The sequence below is a fragment of the Gambusia affinis genome, linkage group LG09 (assembly GCF_019740435.1).
Source record: "Gambusia affinis linkage group LG09, SWU_Gaff_1.0, whole genome shotgun sequence".
NCBI classification, from domain to species: Eukaryota; Metazoa; Chordata; class Actinopteri; order Cyprinodontiformes; family Poeciliidae; genus Gambusia; species Gambusia affinis.
In genome coordinates this window covers 13,564,323-13,588,983 of record NC_057876.1, presented here as the reverse complement: position 1 = coordinate 13,588,983, position 24,661 = coordinate 13,564,323, and the positions used below count along the sequence as shown (strand labels likewise).

General features: G+C 36.0%; 3 protein-coding genes and 1 long non-coding RNA gene across 5 annotated transcripts; all 4 read left to right on the top strand.

The window, feature by feature from the left end:
• The first annotated feature begins 1,997 nt into the window (after positions 1-1,997).
• On the top strand, positions 1,998-4,048 carry LOC122837619. The gene is made up of 2 exons (XR_006371801.1): positions 1,998-2,110; positions 2,208-4,048. It is a non-coding gene; the product is annotated as an uncharacterized LOC122837619 (long non-coding RNA).
• Positions 4,049-5,890: 1,842 nt separating this feature from the next.
• On the top strand, positions 5,891-10,120 carry LOC122837618 (contactin-4-like). 2 transcript variants are annotated; one of them, XM_044128091.1, is made up of 8 exons: positions 5,891-6,017; positions 6,392-6,658; positions 6,906-7,166; positions 8,320-8,646; positions 8,808-9,065; positions 9,162-9,266; positions 9,362-9,463; positions 9,567-10,120. In XM_044128091.1, the coding sequence occupies exons 1-8, from the start codon at positions 5,969-5,971 to the stop codon at positions 9,749-9,751; spliced, it is 1,554 nt and encodes a 517-aa protein (XP_043984026.1). In that variant the 5' UTR covers positions 5,891-5,968; the 3' UTR covers positions 9,752-10,120. The 2 variants fall into 2 exon arrangements, with proteins under 2 accessions (XP_043984026.1, XP_043984025.1); XM_044128090.1 differs by having other exon boundaries at positions 6,392-6,733.
• Positions 10,121-12,484: 2,364 nt separating this feature from the next.
• On the top strand, positions 12,485-16,916 carry LOC122837440 (contactin-4-like). The gene is made up of 6 exons (XM_044127794.1): positions 12,485-12,633; positions 14,453-14,782; positions 14,875-15,135; positions 15,637-15,963; positions 16,216-16,476; positions 16,732-16,916. Exons 1-6 carry the CDS (start codon positions 12,585-12,587, stop codon positions 16,914-16,916), a joined length of 1,413 nt encoding a protein of 470 aa, XP_043983729.1. The 5' UTR covers positions 12,485-12,584.
• A 3,264-nt stretch (positions 16,917-20,180) lies between these two features.
• On the top strand, positions 20,181-24,285 carry LOC122837617 (hemicentin-1-like). Its single transcript, XM_044128089.1, has 6 exons — positions 20,181-20,378; positions 21,010-21,348; positions 21,434-21,694; positions 22,701-23,021; positions 23,180-23,440; positions 23,723-24,285. The coding sequence occupies exons 1-6, from the start codon at positions 20,330-20,332 to the stop codon at positions 23,899-23,901; spliced, it is 1,410 nt and encodes a 469-aa protein (XP_043984024.1). The 5' UTR covers positions 20,181-20,329; the 3' UTR covers positions 23,902-24,285.
• The last annotated feature ends 376 nt before the right edge of the window (positions 24,286-24,661 follow it).

Sequence of the window (24,661 nt, the reverse complement as noted above, 5' to 3'; positions counted from 1 at the left end):
GGCCGAGCAGCTTTTTGATTTTTTTTTTGCTTTTCAGGAAGCGAGACCGTTAAAAACTCATTTCCTTCCTTGTTGTAAATATCAGCAACACCCTACCTTTTGGAGTTCCTGTGAGTATCTGGCACAGTCTGACAGCTGAGCTTGATGAAAGGTTGACAGCATTATATCTCTGTGTGTGTTTGCAACGTCTCGGTATTTTTAAGAGGTTAAGCCACGTAACAAAGGAGCAGCATGGAGCAATTTATTCTTCTTCTTGTATTGACTGGAGGAAGTCATGGTAAGATACAGAACACCAATAATTACTAATTAATAAAAGTATTATGTAATGTCAGTGATGCCAGATAATTTACATGCTATTTAAATGCATCTTTCACAGCATTTTTTCCACCCGCCGACACTAAATGTGATGCCAGCCAGGCTACATCCCCATGCTCTCCTGTTGTCGGAGGATCTGTCAGCATCAAGTTACTGACCAATGCAATCGGCTACAAGATGCATTGTTTCAAGGTTTATAATAAAACAAATCGTCCTGAAATATTTTCTCTAAAGAGAGAAAAAGTGAAGGTAGCTGATGCATACAACAACAGAACAGAATTCTCAATCGACACAGGAACACTCAAGATTATGAGCGTGGCGTGGATTGATACAGGTCGATATGAAGTGGAGAGATATGATATGAATGGGAAGCGAGAAGCAGACATCATATTCAACCTTCAAGTAAAAGGCAAGTTCACATTTCTAAGTCTTAATTCTCTGCCTCTTGTTGCAATTTTTGGAATATGCTTTCTTTTCGGCTGCACAGTGGCGCAGTTGGTAGAGCTGTTGCCTTGCAGCAAGAAGGTCCTGGGTTCGATTCCCGGCCCGGGGTCTTTCTGCATGGAGTTTGCATGTTTTCCCTGTACATGCCTGGGTTCTCTCTGGGTTCTCTGGCTTGACTGTCAGGTTAATTGGTCTCTCTAAATTCTCCCTAGGTGTGAGTGTGTGTGAATGGTTGTTTGTCCTGTCTGTTTTCTGTGTTGTCCTGCGACAGACTGGCGACCTGTCCAGGGTGTACCCCGGCTCGCCTGGAACGTAGCTGGGTATAGGCACCAGCAACCCTCCCAACCCCATTAGGGATAAAGAGTGTATAGAAAATGGATGGATACTTTCTTTTCCAATAATTTTCTAGAACATTGCTTTGAAGTCCATGTTATGATACAAATCGCAGGCATTTTCATACTTAATAACATTTATCTTGGTTTCATCATATAAAGGTTTGATAGAGTTTATGTTTTAACCTCTACATGGTAAGCCATGTAGTGTGTAACTTTTGTTTGACATTAAACTGTGAAACCTGTGGAGGACAGGTGTGGTTCAGTCACAGGAACTGGCTCTGGTTTAACAGATACTTGCAGCAGATGTTACTCTGGGTGTGCAGCTCTGGGTGTGCAGCTCTGGGTGTGCAGCTCTGCTTTTAATTTTATTCAATAATATGGCAGTTTGAGTTGGAGCCACTGGATAATTTTGGTTTATTTAGCTGAGAGTGAATGTTGCTAACCCTGCAATGAGAGTTGTGCAAGCTCACCCTTCCAGCAAATATTTCAAAATGTAGATAAGAAATGAAGTAATTCATGTTTTAGGTTCACCATTTCTAATCTCAGAACTTAATTTAGCATCTCAAATGAAACCCCTCAGGTTTACCTATCAATGTTGTGTGCCAAGGTCTTGCAAAGAAAATGCTGATAAATAACTTGTAATTAACATATCTGCTGCATCTAAATTTGTACTAATAATGTTTCCTGTTATGACTGTTTATTCTTTTTAAGACAGTCAGTCAAAATCCCTCATTTAAATAAAAATGTCCTAGTTAATTAATAATCTGTTAGAAAAGTCACAGCAAACTTTCTTACTTTCTTGTTAGCAACAAAAATAATCTGTGGCACTGTGGTGGTTTTATTTTGGGTCACCAATGCTATATAATGTCTAACATGTTTTTTATTGTGCTTTACTTCCTCAGCAAACATTTATCCTATCGTGCTACTCTGCAGTGGGGCTCTTGGTGCCATCCTCCTGATTGTCCTGGTTAGTTGCTGCATCCATTGGAAATTGAAGAGACGTAGAAATACCAAAGGTAGCAACTAAAACACCTGACTTTGACATCATTCAATGTCAGTAAATGTTTTGGAAACTTCTTTTCTTCTTGTATAATTTTTTTTAATTTTTTTCAGGCAAAGACAACAGACAAACCCTATGACTATGATGTTTGAAAATCTCAACCACACCAATCATCAGAAGTGGACACACACCAAAGGACTCTTAAAAACCACTCCCAAACTGGGTTTTCACCATCTTAAGAAAGTTTTTTCTCTGGATTGATAGAAATACCTGGATCTAATTGTGTTAGTGCCTAAACCATGGTAAACCATCAGTATCCTTAAAAGTTAGAAGTAGCAACTAGAACATTGTAGTGTAAATACTGTTTACTGTTTAACCAAAATGGATTAAATGTAACATTTTAATACATTCTTTTCAGTTCTGTTGGCTTATAAACTCTTCATAACCATATAGCATGCTTCTGTTTATTCCATCTAACATCCAATAGTTACACTTTACTGGGCTGCTTTATTTAATCAAGAAACTTTGTTTGTTGCATCTCAAACGACAAACTTTTAACCTTTGCCACACAAACTCAGTTTCAGGAATCTTCAAGATAGTTTCCATCCCAGATCTGCAATCCTATTTAAGTCTGACCTTGATGGTAGAATTAATGAATTAGATTAAATCCAACATGGTTCTATTCTACTCTGGTTTACCCTTGCCCCAACCAGCTGCTGAGCTTCACTGGTTGGTCCAAAGTTTAAAGGTAGTGAAACTAAGTTGTGCACATCCTCAAAACCCCTTATAGTAACTCACATGAACTGTTTTATCTATAATCAGACACTGAGCTGAGACCTAAACATTAGCTTATTTTTCTTCACACCTTTTCTCTAGTTTATTGATTCTTAACTTGTCCTATATCACCTCAAATCAGCATACTGTTGCCCTTTAACATCAAATGTTGTAAATAGTGTTTATCTTGTTCCAGAATGTTTCCTGTTATGAAAGTTTAACTTTAGTAGGGCACAGAGTTGGAGGCAATTTTTTAGCCCTGGTCACAAAAAATATGTCTTACAAAAAACACAGAAAGCCTTTCTGATTTTTAGAAATTGCATATATTAACAAAGCAATCAGTAGAACTAAAACATAACTCTTTTGTTGTGGTTTAATTCCTCAGCAAACACAGGCCATCGTCTGTACTGTGGTGGTTTTCCTCTCCTGATTTTGCAGTTGAGAAAGTGAATAGATTCACTAGCTACGTTTTTATGTTCAATTTTAGTTTAGATGTTGACTTTTTTAACAATCACCTGGATTTTCAACCTGATTTTCTCATCATCAGCATGTTCCTTAAGGCTCGTAATGAAAAAATGTATTCTATTAGTAGTTCGTTTATCATAAATTAGGAGTTTTAGACCAATGATTTCTAAAACCCATGTGTTTCCAAAGACTAGTTATGCAATGGGATTGGAAAAGATCAGGCTTTGTGAATATGTTTGATAGTTTCTCCCACTGCACATTGAATGGTGAAGAGTTATTGTGAACCTACAATAATTAGAATAATTTTGAATGTGAAACATCCAGACAGTGCGTGAGAGAAACAAGAGAACAAAATAAATTGGAAAAAGAAAATAAAAATGTCATGTGTGTTGACACGTTTACTTTGTTTCACTTCTGTCAGCTCATGTCAAAATAACCTCAAGCTTCCTTTTATCATTTGTTGTGACGAAGTCATGGAGTTTTCGATATGTACCCTTTTAGCCCACAGTTTGCTTAATTTCTGTCTATACTGTTATAGGTTGAGTCAGCCTGAGGTAATTTTTTTAATTTTTGTAAATTTTTGGTGTACAGTATGGTTAATTTTCTTTCTGTTTCATTTTGATATCATTGTCACTTGTTTATTTTAGTTTATTTTAATTTCTGTCTTCTGTCCTTGTATGATTGGGAGTGTTGGGAAGTAAAAAAGTGGCAAATATTCTGTATGAGTTTGCGTCCTTAAGTGTTTTGATCCACATGTAATGACTGCTGCAAATGGATCTATCTCCTATAGATCTATGTTCAGCACCCTGTTGGAACCCTCCTCACCTTCTTGGTGTCAAATATCTGTGATGTTGGTCCAGCTGCACAATTTCTTTCTTAAATTAAATGTCTGCTAAAAGTGTGGTGTTAACCAGCTAAAATACTGCAACAGAAGTTTAGAATAAAGTTTCAACGTCGCAACTGCGGCAAATCAAATGGATCAGACACAAAAAATACACATTGAAAGTGAAATGACAAAATTCCAATCTAAACAAAGAAAAAGCTAAGACATCGTAGTATTTAAATGATAAAGATAACCAGGACTTTGACAGTCACAGCACAATTTTGGTTAACCTGAAGGTGAAATAGTTGACTTTACCGAAATTAGAAGCATGCACCAGTTTTTCTGTGCCCTGTTTTGTAAAGTTACAAGTTATTTTTTTAGTTGCTATTAAAGGTTGTATTTGGTTGTTCAAATTCAATATTGAATCCATGATGACATTTAAATCATGGCTTGCTTTGTGATCTTTAGCCCTGGAGTCTCGTTGGATTGGTTGACTTCTTAACCTAAAATAAAAATGATCTCTTGCCTCATTTAGATGCTTCAAAAATTTTTATTTACTTGGTGATGTGGAAACTTTATATCGTAGTTCTATCAGGAATATTGGTATTATGCATCCAGATGCAGGTGAAGACTGGATCAGGATGAAGACTTTTTAATTTTAAGCAAAAAAAAAAAAAAAGAGAGAGTAAAATAAGATGACAAGGGAGACATATAAATGGACCATGATGAAACGACTGAGCGGATGTACTGGGAGGATGAGTTGGCGAATGGAAACAATTGGGTTTTTTACTCGTGCTGAGCGGATGTTCACGGCATCTAAAGTGAGCAATGAGGACATCTAGTGGGAACAACAAGAGCTGCATGGTTGTAAGTATTTTTTAAAATAACAGGAAGTCCAACTAACTATAGCTTAAAACACTAAACTGGAGAAAGAGAGAAACAAAAATGAAGTCAACATGTGATGACACTGTGTTGTTGTTACTTTACAAGATTTTAAGTGACTTGGTCTCCCCTGGTCCTCTGATCGATACCAGTGCCCACTTCCCTCCTCGTGATGGTTGAAGTGAACTTTAGTACTCTTGTGATTCTCAACAGGATAAGAACAAATCTGGAAAACTTTCTGAACATCATGCTTGTCTTTGTTGTAATTGTTCACCCCTTTTTAACGGATTGTTAAATTAGTTATACTGCCACACGTTTCTGGGGGAAACTGGTCTCAAACAGGTCACAAGATGGCGACCAGTCTTTCCTATTGCCGTCAGAATGAGAAGAGGTCTCAAGTTTATTACAGTGACACAAACCAACCATGCAGACTCTCAAACATAATGGGATTTTAGTAAATAGTCTAACATATATGTTTTGGTTTGTGAGAAATAGATAGCACCATCGCTCAGGAAGGTCTTGGCTGAGGAGGTTTAATCTCAAAAGATCCTTGCTGTGATGCAACCACTGTGTAATTAAAAACATGCGCAAGGTGAAGATGCTTCAATATTTTTATCTTGAGCCTCGTCATTCTGATGCAAACATCCTTTACCTCTGCAAGGCAGCCACCTTTATGATGCAAAAACACTGTCTGTGGCCACAGAGACATGAGAAAGTCTCTGTTTTTCTAAGTACTACCATAACAAAACAGTACTATTGGCTGGGGGGAGGTGTTCTGTCTTTGGGTGAGAAGTGACCACGCTCTCATCATTTCCTTTTTCATCTGTGCGCCCACGGCTTCTGTTCTCAGGCTGATTACTAACAGGAAACATTTTACACCAGTCTGGGTAGTTAACCTGCACAAAGTAGAGTGGCAGCTCCTGGGGAGATATGAAAGCTGTGGTGGGACTGTTGTTCGTGCTCCTGGAAGTATCACATGGTAAGTTTTTCAAGTTTTGTGAATTTATTTCATCACAAAAAGCAAGTCACTACATTTGAAGAAAATTCTACCTGAAGGAAATAACTGAAGACATTGATTTGTAACTGATGCTGATGAATGACATGTTTAAAGCAATGTTTTGGGCTCTAAATGCCACTTATCGTTTGTCTTTTACTAATAAAACTCAGCCTTAAATGAAAAACATCCTCTCTTTGCTGTATGTTCACATAAGACGAGTTCTGGAAACCGTGGGCTTTCTTCAGCTAAGTGGTTTCCCACACAAATGCTCCTACCAGCTCGCTTTGTTTTTGATTCTGTAGAAACTAAAGGTTAAAAACTTTTCTTCTTTGTACCTTTATCTTTTTCATTTTCAGCAGCTGAAAAGTACTGTGATGCCAGACAGAAGGGAGCTCAGTGCTACGGTGTTTTGGGAGGAACTGTGGCCTTCAAACTGATGGACGAAACCTCAGAAAAACACAGATTCAATTTGAAGAAGGAAGCATCGGTGACTAATGAGTCAACCGAAATTATTCTTTCTGTCATAAGCAATATGCTTATTTCCAATGCCATGAGCAGCAGATCTGTCTTTATTCTTAACAACGGAACATTCAAGATCAATAACCTGAGCAGAAGTGACAGTGGTAAATATATGCTTGAGATTTTTGATTCAAATGGGAAAAGAAAAGAAAATAACACTCTACAGCTGAATGTTCAAGGTAAATTGGATAAAAAAAAAAACATATTTCAATTTGGTAATTATTGTTTATAATATGACCTTATCTTAGGCATATAACATTGTGAAAAACTTTGCATGATTTAAATAAGACCTTATAAAAACATGTTATTAATGTTCTAATTTCAGTGTTTGTATCTGTGTGCGTCTTTCAGCTCCTGTGTCGTCTGTGCGTCTGATCTCGAATTGCGTGGCTCAGGGGTTGTTAAAGGTGTCCTGTCTCTGTGAGGGTGGGGACCGTCCTGAGTACTCCTGGATACTGAATGGACAACCAACCAGAGACACAGAGGTCCTGAGAAGAAATCCTGCGAATAACATCATTATTCTGAAACAAAACATGTCCGGATACTTGACCTGCTCAGTTTGGAATAACATCAACCGTGTCTCAGAAGAGGGGAGGATATCTCTTTGTGAAGGTTAGTCAACCATAGATGAGTTTTGTTATATATATATATATATATATATATATATATATATATATATATATATATATATATATCATAATTTAAACTTCAGAGTATGCATTTGTGCATGCTTGCATCGTCTAAGCCGTTCCCGGCCATACTTGGTGGAGCAGAGTTTTAACATTATTCATGTGTGAGAGTGCACCTGCATTATCCACTCTGTCAGTTTGGGCATCAAACCTTTGAATGCAGTCAGATTTGCTCATTTTGATGCTTAATGTAAAGCATAATTCACAATTGCACACTTCTCATAATTAATTTTTAGACATTAGCTAGATTAGCTATGGGATTGTGGTTAACTTTCTCTCTAGTGGTGGATGTTTGTAGTTTGTCTGAGCATAGTCGTTGCAACGGCACTAACACTGATGGATGGTGTGACCTTTGTGGCTTAAAGCTTCCTCACAGAGTGATTTTTAACATAAAAAGCATGTGTGAACCAGTGTCAAAGTCTTTTAATCTGCTTGAAGTTCACATCATCTTCTTTTTGCTATTCCCAAGCACGCAGACATAGAGGATGTTTTTTATGTTTTAGTTAAAGGTACATAAGTCCTAAGCTGACCACTAGTTTGCAAGAATAAATACCACAACCTGTCAGAACAGATAGGTGACAACACAATCTCACAGACCACCAACAGTGGACAGTTTATCTTATTTTAATGCTTGGCTTTCAAGTAAATTCATCAGACGCAAGTGCAAAGCAGACCAAGGTCAAAAAATGTAACGTAAAATATTCAAGAGGTGTTCTTTCAAAAGTATGTATACAACTGGATTTTTTTTTTTCAGACAAATTTCAGTGTCTTCACATATTAGAGAAGTGGAAAGAATTGTACACGGTTCTCAAGAAACGTTTTCAAATGAAAATCTGAAACATTTTTCTTAAATACTTGCACAACTACGAGTCAAGGATTTTTTTTTTTTTATCAGGCTCATTTTTTGTGGTACCAGATCAGTTTTAGTTCCTGACACTGTCACCGTGTAATACCACCGAGATCATGTCAAAAATAATCTAATCTGACATCATTTCTAAGGTTTTCCTTTAGAATTTAGTTCGTGGAATCTTAGGCATTACTCTTTTACTTTTAAGTTTGTCTGTCTAATTTTTCAGATAAAACTGATGAAACTCAATGTAACATCCAAGAAGACGAAGCTAAGTGTTATGGAGCTTTGGGAGGAACGGTGGTCATTCAACTGATGAGCAACACTTCACAAACCCCCAGATATGAATGGAAAAATAAAACAACAACAATCCTAAGAGGGAGATGGGACAAGTTTGCTCCAAATGACACTGAGGGCAGAAATATCTTTATTCCCCTGTATGGTACATTCAGTATCATGAATCTCAGCAGAGCCGACAGTGGTAACTACACTTTGGAAACGTTTGATTCAAATGGACGAAAAATAGAAAAGAGGAATCTTCAGTTGATTGTTGAAGGTAAATTATTTTTCCCCTAATGGAAGAAGATCTGTCACAATTTAACATCGTAGTAGTTTTCTTAGCATATTCCACACACATATATATATATATAATATATATATATATTTCTTCTGCAAATCTGCAAATTTCTGGAAAGAAATCAACTGTTTTTCTTTCAGCCCCTGTGTCCTCCATCAAGATTGTGTCTGAGTGTTTGTCTCAGGGACAGATGAAGGTGTCCTGTCAATCAGAGACAGGTGATAGTCTGCAATACAACTGGACTCTGGATGGACGCACACTGACAGACTCAGAGCTCTTCTCAGAAAATAATGAGACTGAGGTGATTGTTCTGAGGCAGAATATCTCAGGACGTCTGGTCTGCTCAGTCTGGAATCGGTTCAGTTCTCTCTCAACAGAGAAAACCATATCTACATGTGGTAAATGACAACATTAAAAACTACCAAAAAAAAAAAACTTTTTGACTATCTTAACAGTGGCACAATCACAATCATGCACTGTTTCCCTTCTCCCAGGGTTCATTTTCATTAACTGCACTTACAATGGGACGCAGATATCTGAGTGGGTGTTGGCAGAAGGTAACACCCTTTGTGTCGAAGCGGAGGAATACAGTGTTGACGGTAAGGCAACTGCATGTTGTGTCCCCTAGAAATACATCACTAATCAAAAGTTTACTTTAAAGATCTATGTTTGTTTATTTTTGCTTTTCGAACAGACTTCTTGGTGGTATTGGTTGGTGTACTCTTAGCACTGGTATTTCTCTTAGCTGTTGGAATAGGATTAATCTGCACCCATAAGAAAAAACATACTTTCAAAGGTACCGACCTGATTTAATATTTAATTCTTTTGTAATTTATATTTCTTGTTGAACTGAAAAAAAAGTGCGTTTACCTGAACAATGCCTTTCTGACATTTTGCAGTGGAGAAAGACAACAGCGAACCTATCTATGCTGAAGTCAGGATTGTGGCACAACAGGAGAGGCAAACAGAGGAAAGTGTGGAAGAAGAAGTGGAGGTCAAACAAGTGACCCTTTCAGAGCTTCCTCTGCAGTCGGAGGTAGCTGCAGTAGCCCCGATCTATGCACAAGTCCGTAAAGTTAGGTGACCTGAGTTACTGGGGTCTCCTTTACAAAGTATGCATTATTGAAATCAGGTGAATGGGACAAAGTAAGGATGCCAGAATGTCTCAAACTTCAATTAATGTGGTTTATTTTTCAAAAACACAGTTAAGGTTGATACTTGTTTTACTTTTCTCAGCTTCTGGGGTTCGCCTAAGCTGAAAATACACTAAGACATTTTCTAGACCACAAAGTCTGTTCACAAAACCTTTTAATGTTTTATGCCATTCTTGTAATCAGGCAAACATCGGGATCATTTTTATGTTCTACATGTATTTAAAAATCCCTGCAAAAATTGATTACGGTACATGGACTGTCTAATTTAAATATTGTATGTAGTTTGTTGTGCACGTAAAATAAATAAGAAATACAATGAAATTCTTGCTCTGTTTTTTTATTTAAAAAAAAAAACAAAAAACTGGCCCATGTTGTGAAGACTTGTGCCAGTTTTCACTGCCTGTCTTGTAACCAGGAGTCTCACAGATGAAGGTCAGTGAACTTGTAAGACAAAAAAGAGGCAGGCGGCCTACTGATTCATTGTCTTTGTCCAAGTAAAAACAGTTAAATAGTTTGTAATTATACATCTTGTGAAACTAATGTACAAGAATACTTAAGGAGATCATTAAGTCTATTTCTAAGCCCAAAAAGTTACTCAGATACACCACAGGGTTTTCAGATGTGTGTATTGTGAGCACTACACACTTCAAATAGAACATTATCTGTCTTTAAGCTACTGATCAAAAAATTTTTTGGGATTTTCTCTGTATTCCCAAAACTTAGTCTGGACATAATGCCAATCAACTGCGTAACTAAACCACCAAATCACTACGTGTGCTACAGCTGTAGAGATAATAGGGTATTTTCTACTTGTGCCTGGAAGCGTAAATAAATAAATACATTTGTTGAGTTGGAGCACTGTGCACAAGGATTGATGCAAAACAACTTTAATGACTGCTCAGAAAGCTAGAGGTTGACAGTTCTTATTGTTGCAGGGTGGACAGTGAACACTTCCGAGCTCCACCCTGTTTATTGACCACTGGCTCTTAGCTTCAAATGCAATTTGTTTAGATGTATGCAACATATTTGTAAAATGAGTTATTAGCCATACCAATACTAAGTTAGTTAATAAAAGATAACTATGCTGTTGACATTATCGTTTTATTTCAGTAGTCTTTTAGAAGTGACATTAATTTAATATAGTTTTAATCTGTATGAGTTGACTGAATAACTCGCTTAAGCGTAAACGTAAGCTCAATGCTGCCATCTGCTGGAGCTAAAGATCTGTTACTCTGCCAGTTTGCATGCCGTCACTCTTCTTCCTTGTTTAATGCGTTGATTTCAACTTTGTCACACCTCTCAGTGAGTCAACATACATTTCTGCTATTTGTCACTTAAAAGTTTTAGATAATCAAACAAATTTTGTAACCAGCTAAAGATGACATAAGGAAGAATAAATTAAAATAAAAAAATTAAATGAAAAGGAAAAAAACCCCATTAAAAAACACAAAAACATAAAAAAATTGGCATTAAAAAGTTATTGACATCTATCAGTCTGGAATGGCTTACAGAAACATTTTCTAAGGTTTTGGGTTGCCACCAAAACAACATTGAGAGCCATTATCCACAATTGACGAAAGTTTGGAACAGTGATGAACCCAGAACTGAACTGCAGTTTGCTCACCTTGTTTAAAGCTTCAGTAGGTAACTTTTATGAAAATATGTCTTTATACATATTTGTTAAAAGAGTAATCAAATCTTGACTGTATAAGGTGAGACAGTGAAAACAAGTTTGAGCTCTTCTCCCTCCTTCCCAGGGTCCTATTACTATCTGAAGAAATATGTCAGAAGGAGTGGAAAATGGATAAATGGACGTCAGAAACAACCAATCAGAGCTGTCAATCACACTCAATAGAGAGAAGCTCACCAGCAACAACTTGCCAACAATTGTTTACATATTTACAGAGTCCTGTATTTCTCTATTATGGAGTCTGTTGGTGAATCAAATTGATATAATTAGTAAGTACATAGTGTAATTCTAATGTGGCCTGATTTAAACCCTGACAGTCTGTGTTTTATACCTTTGTTATGAACTGCATCTATTAAAAATAAAATTAAATCTTATCAGGGAGCATCAGGAGAATGTTGTTGGATAATAGAATCATCAGATGTACAATCATTGTAAAAAAAAAAAAAAAAAATAAAAATCTGCAACATTAATGTCAACTTTTGTATAAATGTTTTAAGAAGGGAATGCTATTTTTTGAAACAATTTGAAACAATTTGGATACGTTCACCACAAACACCACAGATGCACATATTATGTAAGACAAATAGTTGTATCTGTTCTTTTATGAACATGTTTTTTTTTTGTTTAATTTCACTGAATGTTTGAGAAACAAGATTACCTACAATAAACTTTCAAAAGATAAAAAGCTTTTCAAAGATATGAAAATATCACAATCAAAGTTCTTTTCTATACCTTAGGCAAAAATTATGACATAAATCTGTCTATCTTCTGTGGCACAACAAACCACATATATGTTGCAGAAGAGAATCTGTTTCCTCCCAGGGTTTGGTAAACATACACCTTTTAGCACTGCAGTAGCAGAAGAATGTGGTGAAGGCGAGTGGTGATGAGAGGGAGTGGGTGGACGAGTGAAACAAGTGTTTGTATCATGAGCTGACCAAGATCTCATCATTTCCTTTGTCACCTCTGCAGCCTTAGTTTCTCCTTCAACCCTAATTATTTGTGAGCGACATTTGACAGTTTTCAGAGTTGCATTTGGTCAAACTGAATGATCTGGCAGCTATTGTGAAGTCATGAATGTCGTGGTTGGATTGTTGCTGACCCTACTCAAATTCACGCATGGTGAGTTCATGTTTTTTGGTCGTTTAATAAGCCCATTTAAAAATGTTGAATTTCAAATAGCTCATATACTTTCTTTACAACATTTAAATAAGCAGCAGTGAGTCAATAAGAGGTAAGAACCTGTTTTTTAAAAGTAAGTGTGATGCCATGTGGTTACTTTATGCCATGTGAGATCTGACTGAGTTGTAGTTTATTCCGTATTTGTTCAGAAGTGTAGAGTTTACACTTTGGCCTTAATTTAAGTTCTCCTTACAACCAACACAGTAGGTCACAATGCTGAAGAGACTATTAAATAAGTAAAGTAGGTAACGTCATGAATCAGTGTCACATGAATGCTATGAAATCCTGAAACAAATTTTAAATGGCAGGATGCAAAATCTTTTTCCTGCATTCATGTTGTCACTTAATGTATAAAGTCACTTAATAAAGTCAATCTTAATGTAGAATCGCGTTCAAAACTACAGTGACTTAAATAACATGTGGTGTGCTGTATGCATATTTATCATCAAGAGGTAATTCTCTGCAGCTAGATTTAAATGAATTTTATCAAATTAAGTCACCTCAAAAGGGAGACAACCAGAAAAGCCCTGAACATTTGGAAATGACTGAAAACATGTGCATCAACCTTTCTGCTCCTGTTTTAATCACATGCAGTTTAGCAATAAAGTTTGGGAAAAGAAATTAAGTCACTCTACCTGTTAGTTGTAAACCCTAAAACATCAGTTAGCTTTAACAGGCAATTTATTATCTGTTTTAAAAGATCAGTGCATCTTACTCCGCACGCCACCTACCTACAAAAAGACCAGCTTTATTTTTACATTCAGTTTTAACCATCCAGAAGTGAGTAAAGAATTTGGATAGTATGGGAAGATTTTTAGTAAAGTTACTGTTCAATCACTGCTATTACGTTTGAGTCACTTTTGTCACTTCTGCAGGTGCAATACAGAGTGAGTGAAAGTAAAAAACTGATATGCAATAGTGTGAGGTGTTGTGGTCATTTTTCTGCAAAAGAAAATATTTTTTCACATTTCTTTATTATTCTGTCATGCTTAGCAAAAGAAGACTGAACAACGAAACAGAAATATGACTGATAAAAGGGCAGCACACGAGGCGCAGCTGTCCAGGGTTGGATTTTTGAATAAAGGGCACTAGAGCAACCGAAGCTTAAAAAACATGACCAGTTTTGTGCTTGTTTTTGACCATATTTTACTGTCTAATATTGCAGTGGGCTTTTTGTAAACCAGGAAATAAATTTTACTTTGATGCTCACACGCAGCCTCCAAATAAGAGTAGACATATTCAAAACCTCTTGAACAAACCAGTCATATTAACATTTAGTAATTAAGCAAACTCTTGATTTTGTGTACTGGATTCTGGAGGATCACAATCGTTTGCTTTTTCGACATGTTTTTCTCAGAATCTACAGCTGCACAATTTCATGGTGACGGCAGGCAGGATGTAGCTCAGTGTTATTGCGCTATGGAGGAAATGCGGTTAATCAACTGATTGGAAACACCTCAGAAATACCTAGATATAAATAAAAAAATATTCTTAAAGGCAGAAAGAATAAGTAGTTTTCATCTACCATACATAGATTTTCTTCCCCAATTTTGGCATATATTTTCTTAAAAAGAAACCTCATCAAGACTCATTATAGCTCCTATAAATTGGCAACATTACAACAAACACTTCAGATGTCTGATCCGATCATTAAATAGAGCACTAAAAAGGCAGTTTTATTACAACGTTCTGAAGCATGAGGACAGATATTGACTCTGTTCTTTTGCTTTGTTTTGAAACATTTTTCATTTTGTCTCAGAATCTGCAGCAGGAGAAACTCACTGTGATGGAAGACAGGATGGAGCTCGTTGTTTTGTAGCTGAGGGAGGAGCAGTGATCATCCAGCTGCTCAACAACGTGTCAGAAATACCTAAATATGAATGGAAAAATGAAAGAGTTGTAATTTTCAGAGGCAAAGGGTACAATTTCTATCAAATTCCCCTTCAGAACAGATTTCTTTTTATTCCCACCAATGGTACAGTTGCGTTCAAGAACCTCAGGAGAACTGACAGTGGTAAATATACTTTGAATATCTTTGATTCAAATGGATGGATTAAAGAAAGCCGAGCTCTTCAGTTGATTGTTCAAGGTGAAGCTTTTTTTTTTTTTTTGACTGTTAATTAATTTTATTATAGTTCTACCCATAAAGAATCACCTCATAATTTCATTTTCCATTTTCAGCTCCTGTATCTTCTGTTCATCTCATCACCGAGTGTTTGTCCCGGTTAGAGATGAAGGTGTCCTGTGTCTCTGAGGGAGCGGACAGTCCTCAGTACATTTGGACTCTGAACGGAGACAAACTGACAGACTCTGAACTTCTATCAGCAAACAGTGAGAATAACATTATTATTTTGCGACACAGTGTGTCAGGAAGTCTGGCCTGCTCAGTCTGGAATCACATCAGCATCGGTTCCAAAGAGCAGATCATTTCTGCTTGTAAAGGTAGGAAGAACAAAAACATGGCAGTTTGACTTAAACACAGTTTACTTTTATACTTATAGATAAACATATTCCTTAACACAAAGAGCATGTTGGTTTTATTTGTCATCTTTAGTTATTCTAAGATTCTTAAACCACAAAATTTTCTTAGCTGAATGATTCTTTAAAATTTTGGGAATTGGAGTTATGAGCTAGTGAGAGATTTTAACTTAAAACACACACCATTGTTATGTTTACATGTATGTCAAATGACCAAACAAACAAAACACAGCCATGACTTTCTGTCAAATGCAACCATCAGCATTTTATTTTTAAAAGTAAAACTTTTATGTTCGGCTTCCATGTAAAATCAAACATCCGATTTCATCAAATGAAATCTACAACAATAATCAACTTAAAATAACTGACGCAAACTTGTGATTTTTGATTCTGTGTAATGCAAAAATCTTTGGGAACTTCAAGGATCACAGATATCTGCTTTGGTTTTTAACATCTGCTTCTCAGAGTTTACAGCGGGAGAAACTCGCTGTGACGCCAGAGAGGACAGAGCTCAGTGTTTTGGAGCTTTGGGAGGAACTGTGATCATCCGCCTGATGAACAACGCCTCAGAAATACCTAAACATGAATGGAAAAATAAAACATCCATGATCCTCAGAGGTGAAGGACATAAATTCTTTCAAAATGTCCTTCAGAACAGATTATTCTTTCTTTCCAGCAATGATACGATTAGCCTTACAAACCTCAGCAGGTCTGACAGTGGTGAATATAATCTGGAAATATTTGATTCTGAAGGACAGAAAACAGTGCAGACTCTTCAACTGCTAGTTCAAGGTAAAAACATTCTGACTGAAATCTGAAATCGACTTATCACTAGACTTGTTTTTGTATGCATTCATATATACAGACGTTCCACATGTTACTGCATCTGCTGTTGTAGAAACAAACACACTGCCAGTTAAACACGGCTTATTGTCTTTAGGGCAACATTTTACATTTTCTCCTGTTATAAAAAATGGTGGATCACAAAAAATAATAATAAAAAAATGCTATATAAATATTTATGAGAGTGTTTTCTCATTCTAGCTCCTGTGTCTTCTGTCCGGCTCGTCACTGAGTGTTTGTCGCAGTTAGAGATGAAAGTGTCCTGTCTCTGTCAGCGAGGGGACAGTCCGCAGTACAGCTGGACTATGGATGGACACACACTGACAAACTCTGAACTCCTCTATGTGCATAATGAGACGAACATCATAATTCTGAGAAAAAACATCTCAGGACGTCTGGTCTGCTCAGTCAGGAATCAAGTCAGCTACGCCTCTGAGGAAAAAACTCTGTTTGTTTGTAAAGGTGGGAAAAAAAATGGATCTTTGTAACCAGACTTCCTATTGTGATCATTTTATAATCATTAATTTAAAAATAATCATCTCTGCAATTTCACTACCAAAAGTTCACAGTTCTTCTCCATAAATCACAAATTCATAAAAATCACCAAGTTTATCTTCTGCAGTACAATGTGTCCAGAAATGTTAGGAAAATGAATACTTCACTTTCCTGTTTTTGTTTCAATTTAACATTTGTTTCTTGTTGCTCTTGTCTCTACAGATATCTCCTTGCTTGTACACAGTTTGATGTTTGGTGTAACGATTGTTTCCTGTGTCGGGATCTGGCTCTATTTCAAACTGAAGGAGAACAAATACAAGGACTTTGTCACTTACATCAGAAAAGAGAATCCAGATGACTTTAATGTAATTGAACAGTCTGATTTAATTAAGCATAAGCACAAATAAATGTTTTTGTCCTTGTAAGTACATAAAAAGCAATTGTGAGTTGAATTAAAAAAATATATATATGTAGATATTGTTTAGCTGTTTTTAGGATTGATCAGAAACATTTAAAAAGTGTTCCTCGATGAAAACAAAAATACTGACTCTGCTCAGAACTCGAAGCAGAAAATAAGTCTCACATTTTATAAAACACAAAACACATGTGAATCTATTTTAGACACACGTTTAAGTCAGTCTGTTACTTCTAGAACTGACTTTTCAACAAAAATAGAAGCATAGTGAAGATGAGAAATGAGAGTCCTTTTAAAGAAGTAGAGGAAGAGAACTCTCGATAGCGATCAGTTCAAATTCAACCGAGCAAACTTCCTGTTGTGCCTCTTTCTTTGTCTCCTTGTTTTCCTACCATCCATCCATCCATCCATCCATCCATGGTCATTACCCACATATAATTGAGTCGTTGGAGGGCTGAGCGTAAGGTTGGCTGCATCCTGGGCAGATTGCCAGAGAGACACACATGACCACGTAGAGACACACACATGAAGGGCAATTCAGAGTCATTAATACACCCAGCAGACAAGTGTTTGAACTGCAGAATGTGGAGGGAGGCTCAAATACCCAGAGAAAACCCACACATGCAACAGGACAACATGCAAACTGCCTGCAGAGAGACTCCAGACTGGCTTTAAATCTTCTTGCTGCAAGGTGACAGAACTGCTGATCACACAGCAGTGAGAAAACTGAAGGACAGTTTTTTTTTTGACTTTCATGCAGACTGACTTGATTATATTGGCAGAAAAAAAAGTTTTGTAGTTAGCGTGGTTAGCGAGGTTAGCGAGGTCAGTGTATTTTTAAACTTCCTCTGTTGTCTTCACTTCGCAGAAGGAAAGCTGTTGGGTGGTAAAAAAAAGTCTGCTTTTTCTTGTGAAATTGATTAATATATAGTTTAGATGATGTTTACAGGTGATGACAAAATATTGTTTTATATGCAGTTAAAACGAACTTTTATGGGTTCATTTGAAATTGTAAGAAGTTGCAATTTGTAAATGATTCTGCATTCGCTTACAACACTAATTTTGCATAAGGTCTGGGGTAAATGGGCTTTTCGCTGTTCAAACTATGTTAAGTCTTTCAGATGATGTGCCTGTAAGCAATCATAAAAAAATTTGAAAAGCTCGTTTTTGTTTTGCATTACACTGGAAACGTAATAAAAGTTGTCCTGGGGGGGGCAGCAGAATTGACTAAGCTGCCACCACTTCCTTTTTCACCTCTGTACAGCTTCGCTTGCTCAGGCCGATCAGTAATTTAAAACACTGCATGAAGAAAAGATCAGCTCTTCGTCTATAGAATTTTTTTCTCTTTCTTGTGTAACTGTAGAAAGAAAGGATGTTTGTGTTCAAAATTCTGATATTTACCAAGCTCAAATGTATTTTTCAATTGACTACTGATCAATTTCTGTTCACTAGGTTTGAAAAATCAGTTGCTGGTGAAATGAAATAAAAGAAAAAAAATGAAAAACATGGTACATGCATGTAGAGAAAAAACTGAAAATTCACTAAGAAACTAAAGCCAAAGATTTTTTTTTTTAAATTTCCCCTTCCTTGTTTGTTAATCTTTGTTTCCTTTCTTCAGTCTCTACTATCATCCATGTTGTTTCCTTGTCCATGTAAAATGTAGTGCTGGTCTTCTGTTTGACATTATTTCTAATGCAAAGGAAGAAAATTTGACACCCAAATCTCAGTTTCAATTATAAATCTATAGATACCATCTTGCATATTGTTAACCATTGTAAAGTAAAGAACATTTGAAATTAAAAAAACCCACAACAATTTTAGCTTCAGACTCATAAAATATCAATTGTTTTATTGGATAATTATTCCAGCAGCACATCTGTTTAGTGAGAGTCCTAAAGCACAGTCATCCAATAGCCACTGAGAAAGACTCAAGCAAAAAGTTGATAAATGTTCTTTTATTGATGTTCTTTTTTTCTTTGTAATAATGATCGCACATGTTGATGAACTGTAAAGTTGAAGGTGCGTGTTTCATCTGTTACAAGTTCCAGTCAACTTGTACAATCCTGTTATATAGCTGTGGTCACAGTAGCTGAATGTAGCAAAATGAGTACAACCACATGAAAATGGTTTTTGTTCTTATGCCAAAAACAGTATCATGTTTATTATTGAACTGCACCCAGTTAACTGGATGCTATTTTTTACCCACTTCGCTGTCCTGTTAACTGACTCTGAACATGAACATATTATAAGATGGTAATGAACTGAATTGAAAGGACCAAAAACAATCAGAAGGTACAAAGAAAGATGGACAAATTATAAAGCAAGCAAAAAACAATAGCCCATGGTAGTGCCAATTATTATCAACATTTCAGCAAATACAAGCATTGATGAAAAGAATATATTTTGTCTATGCAAATGTCAATGACATGAGCACTGCAGATGTGTTTTTTCAATCTATGAGCAGCAGCTCCACTGCTTCGCTACTAAATGAAAACAACATTTTGTCCAGCAGGGGGGGCTGGACAAAATGCTTGTTTTCCACTATCTAGATGTTGTTTAACATTTTTAATAAGTCTTTAAAAACTATGCAAGCAATGGGACTACAAACATTAGTACAAACACAATACTTTGAAAAAACATAAAACACTATTAAATGTTTCTGATATCTTTTTGTTCCTCTTCTCGCCATTTCTTTAACTTAAACATGTGAACTGAGCTTCTCTTGGAACACTTCCTGTCTTTTTGTATCCCTTTGCTTTTTTGTGCAATGCAATGATCTCTGAACTTTTTTGACAAGGTCAGAGATCTTGACTTAACATTATTTCTAACCTGCAATGAAACATCCCCATCAATAGTCCTGATGTTTTAGGAGTTCGATCTCATCCAGAACAGGATACATTTCCAGCATAGGTTACCATGGTGATGGACCCAGTTAAAAGGTGAACCAGCTGTGAGATAACAGACTTCACCTTAAGTAACTTTGATAACATTGATTAATCCCTCTTCCTTGTTCATGTGCGTTATTTTATACTGCTATCATGTTCAAAATAAAACACAATAAAATAAATAATAGCTTCTAAGTGCATCTTTTAAATGTTCAAAGCCACTAAATGCTGATATGCAGTAGATAAAATGTTGAATAACTTCATATTATTTTATATGCTAAGCTTGACTTTTTTTCTCCATGGATTTAATGCTGGAGTCGGCAACCTTTGCAACACTAAGAGCAGTTTTGTTAGTTGTGTGGTGAGACCCAACTAAGGTCTTGTTTCATTTTCTAATCTAAAAGGTTATCAAGCAGTCATCACTTCCTTTTTCCAGCAATACAGAAATAGTTTCTATCTTTCCATTTAATAGTGAGACCAGACCGTTTATAGTTTCCAGTGCTGCATTTGTCGGACTATCATGGAAGGTGTTTTCGGACTATTACTGATGCTACTCGGAGTATCACAAGGTAAGTGGTTATTGTTAATTTTTAGAACCATATTTCTTTAATATAACAAGGCTTTTTGCTAAAAACACTGTTTTTAGTTAAAGCTACTACAGGATGGGTAAAAAACAACACTAAGTGTGATACTTAAAATGCTTTACAAAATGTTTGTTATTAAAATCACTTCCATAATTTATTATCAGACAGCTAGAGTGTTTACACTTTTCCTGACTTTAACAATAATTTAAGTGTTCATGAAATTGCTCTTTTAATATATTTCTTGGTTTAATCTGTATAGAAAAAACATTGTTGATTAGATAAGATTGGGGAAGTGATAGAGTGTCAAGATAAAACTTGACACCCAGCTTGGCGATAGTTTGTACCACCTTTGACAACGATTGAATTGCTTTTATTCTTTTTAAAGAAAAGTGTTTTTGACATTTTGCTTCAACACATATTTGCTGTCAAAGTGTTGAAAAGTCAATGCTCAGCTTTGGTTGGTGCAAATGGGAAATCAGTCAATATATCACAAGTGCTCATTTTCCATTTAAACCCTGCCAATATAATGTATATAATGGGGCAACTAATAAAAAAAAAAGAAGCAAAAAACAAAAAACAAAACTATTTTGCTATTGACGTTTCATTTCTTGAGCAGCAGTGGAAACTTTCTGTGATGGCAGACAGGACGGAGCTCTGTGTTATGGCGCTTTGGGTGGAAGTGTGGAACTCCAGCTGATGGACAACGCCTCAGAAATACCCAGATACAAGTGGAGGAAGAAAACATCAGTTACCAAAACCTACCAAATGATTCTTACAGGTCAAAAGAACAAGGTTAAAAAGAATACTTTGAGAAGCAGATCTGTTTTTATTCCCAATAATGGAACGTTCAGGATCAATAACCTTAACAGCACTGACAGTGGTAAATACACACTTGAGATTTTTGATTCAAATGAACATAAAAATCGAAGTCAGATTCTACAGTTGTTTATAGAAGGTAAATCTTTATTTCATCTAAATCTTTCAAACTTTGAAAGATACTTTTTATCATTTCAACAGCTGTCTCTGTGTGTTTCTCTTAGCTCCAGTGTCTTCTGTCCAACTTGTCTCTGAGTGTTTGCCTCAAGGACTAATAAGGGCTTCATGTCTTCCTGAGGGAGGGGACAGTCCTCAGTACAGCTGGACTCTGGATGGACATGCACTAGCAGATTCTGAGCTCCTCTCTCGAGATAATGGCACAAACTTCATTGTCCTGAGACAAAATATCTCTGGACGTTTGTCCTGCTCAGTCAAGAATCATATCAGTCATGTCTCCAGGGATCAAATTGTGTCTGTCTGTAAAGGTGAGATCATTTACTTTGACCAAAATTTTGTTTTATTGTCTTGTTAAATACAGTAGTTTACAAACTTATCCTCACTAAACCATCATGGAACTACAAACTGCAATATGTTTTAAATTGATTTAATGATGACCAATTCAAATTGGAACAAAATTCAGACTTGAAAGTTGATACTTATTGATGCTCTCCATTGACCTTCACCATTGACCTTGAGCTTTAGTATTTTGCAAAAAGGAACATATATAATTTCCCCCGTAGTTTCCAATGTATGAAGTTGACAGAGCAGTACAAGTGAGAAGCTTCAGCTATAACTCGAGTTAAAGACGGCTGCATTTTGACACAGGGAGACTCAATACGAATGTATGCCACGCAAACAGGGATAACTGTTTATCATTTTTTCTCTTTAAAATTATGCACTACTTTGTGTTGGTCTGTTACTCAGTATCCTAATGAAATGCATCTTAGTTTAAGGTGATGTAACAAATTGGAAAACATCAAAGTAGAACAAAACATTTCTAAGGTGCTACATCTAAAGTTACCAAATCTTCATGATTGTAAAGCTCAGGCTGCATTTGTAACTTTTACACATACGATTTCTAAACAGTAACATTTTTACTTTGCAACTGAGACAAGATTAACCTTCGAGATACATTATCATTTTATTTTAAAATAATATATTTTTAATTTTTATATGTAAAAATGAAAATCTGTGAAAATGTTAGCTTTTCTGTCGCATTTAATAATAAAACCTGGTCATGTTTTCATATGACCAGACAAATAAAACCCATGAATTGAGGAGGTTTTCTGTTAAGAACAACCAAACTTTTATTGCAAATTATAGTTGAATTGATAAAATAAACAATCATTTAAAAATGAACAAAAACTAAACAATTATAATGGCCTGTAAAATAAATGAAAATTTTTTTGCAGGAACTGCAGCACTGTTATGAGTTTTTTGAGTGTGGACTTTGAAAAATTACTCTCATCTAGTTTTTTTTTAATTTTGCAGAAATGAAAACTTACTGCGATGGCAGACAGGATGGAGCTCAGTGTTATGGATCCTTGGGGGCAACTGTGGTTCTCCATCTAATGGATAGCTTTTTAGAAATACCTAAATATGAATGGAGACATCAAAGCTTAACAATCTTTAAGAGCAGAACGAACACAATTTTTTCACATTCCCTCCAGAGCAGATATCTGTTAATGCCGAGTAATGGTACATTTACTATAAAGAACCTTATGAAGGCTGACAGTGGTAAATATACTCTGGAAACCTTTAACTCAGATGGACGGAAAACAGGGCAGCGTACTCTTCAGCTGACTGTTCAAGGTGAATTTCCTTTCCTTTCTGATAATGTTATGGTTATGCGTCACATCTTTGACCTGGATCTTTATGCATTTTCTGTTTATTATTACAAACTTTGAAAAAAGGAGTCCAGAAGTGTATTAATTTTATTACCATTTCACACGTTGTTGTCTCTCCTTCAGCTCCTGTGTCCTCTGTCCAGCTGGTTACTGAGTGTCTGTCCACGTTAGAGCTGAAGGTGTCCTGTCCCATAGTGGAAGGGGACAGTCCTCAGTACAGCTGGACTCTGGATGGAAACACTCTGACAGATTCTGAGCTCATTTCTGGAAACAATGGGACGAACATCATCATTCTGAGGCAAAATGTCTCAGGACGTCTCCTCTGCTCAGTCAGGAATCACGTCAGTCTTGTCTCCAAAGGAGAATTTATTTCTCCTTGTAAAGGTGAGAATAAAATCGCCCCGATGCTTCTTTTAAATCTTTAGCTTTTTAGGATGCTTAGAAAAGGATTTCATTAAAAATATTTTTCACTTGAACATATCTTATGATATTTTAAGACGATTGATTGAACCACCACAGCAATTTTACACAGAGTGATACATTGCACTGCACTATGTTAACCAAGACTTCTGCCACATATTTAGTTCATAATTACAGTATTGTGCTTTCACTGTACTGTATTGATGCTAACATAACTCTCTGCTCTTGTTTCTCATGTCTCAACAGACACTTCTCAGCTCAGATGTGGTTTGATGTTTGCTGCAGCCGTTCTTTCATGTGCTGGGATTGGCCTCTATTTCAAATGGAAGGAGACAAAATATAAGAAAATGTTAATCACGCCACAAATAGAAGAGAATCCAGAGGATTTTCAAATTATTGAACAAAGTAATTTGGCCGATGTTTAAGTACTGCCCTTTGTAGTACTTAAGACTTTATAGTGTTCTGTTAAACGTGTGACGAATTTAGCAGCTGAGTTCAAATGTGAGAAAACCCCCTGTCAGAATAAGAATAACTGCTCTATTTTAACAAGATAGAGCAGACACATGACACTTGTCATGTGTCTGTCATGACATTTAGCATAAAAAAATGTAAACTGGACCTGATTCAAAAATGTATTATTACTCATGTTCCTTCATGTTTGAGTTTGTTCAACTGAACTGTATTATTCAAATTCTATTTATGAAAGATGTTTTCTTGATATAGAGTAATTCATAGTTCATAGGCATTCATAAGATTTGCACTTTGAATTTCTGCATATTTTTCCAACTTTAGAAAGTTTTCTATGTGTCTGTTCATCAGTCTAACTAATACTTAAGGAATAAACAACTAAGGATTTATTGCCTGTTTGTCATTTGTTTATGGTTTTCAGTTGTGTGAATACAGTGAAAGGCAAACTGGTTCTTACATAAACACTGACTGAAAAATTAGAATGCCCTGTATCCCTGTATCTGTATCCCTGAAACAAATGAATGAAAAAACACTCACGAAACACTACTAAGAACAAGCTAAATCAATTTACTTATCACTCATGTTTAAAAAGGACAACAATAGACCGATATACACAACTCAGAAAACACCAGACAGACAATGAGTTTGTTTAAAATTGTGCCTTTGCCCATTTAAAATGAACAATTCATTTTAAGATCATTTCTATAATGCACAGGC

Coding starts and splice junctions, on each gene's coding strand:
- LOC122837618 (XM_044128090.1), top strand. CDS start 5,969: ATGAAAGCTGTGGTGGGACTGTTGTTCGTGCTCCTGGAAGTATCACAT. Junction 6,018..6,391: donor GCTCCTGGAAGTATCACATG/GTAAGTTTTTCA, acceptor TTTCATTTTCAG/CAGCTGAAAAGTACTGTGAT. Junction 9,464..9,566: donor GAAAAAACATACTTTCAAAG/GTACCGACCTGA, acceptor GACATTTTGCAG/TGGAGAAAGACAACAGCGAA.
- LOC122837440 (XM_044127794.1), top strand. CDS start 12,585: ATGAATGTCGTGGTTGGATTGTTGCTGACCCTACTCAAATTCACGCAT. Junction 12,634..14,452: donor CCTACTCAAATTCACGCATG/GTGAGTTCATGT, acceptor ATTTTGTCTCAG/AATCTGCAGCAGGAGAAACT. Junction 16,477..16,731: donor AACTCTGTTTGTTTGTAAAG/GTGGGAAAAAAA, acceptor TTGTCTCTACAG/ATATCTCCTTGCTTGTACAC.
- LOC122837617 (XM_044128089.1), top strand. CDS start 20,330: ATGGAAGGTGTTTTCGGACTATTACTGATGCTACTCGGAGTATCACAA. Junction 21,349..21,433: donor TCTACAGTTGTTTATAGAAG/GTAAATCTTTAT, acceptor TGTTTCTCTTAG/CTCCAGTGTCTTCTGTCCAA. Junction 23,441..23,722: donor ATTTATTTCTCCTTGTAAAG/GTGAGAATAAAA, acceptor ATGTCTCAACAG/ACACTTCTCAGCTCAGATGT.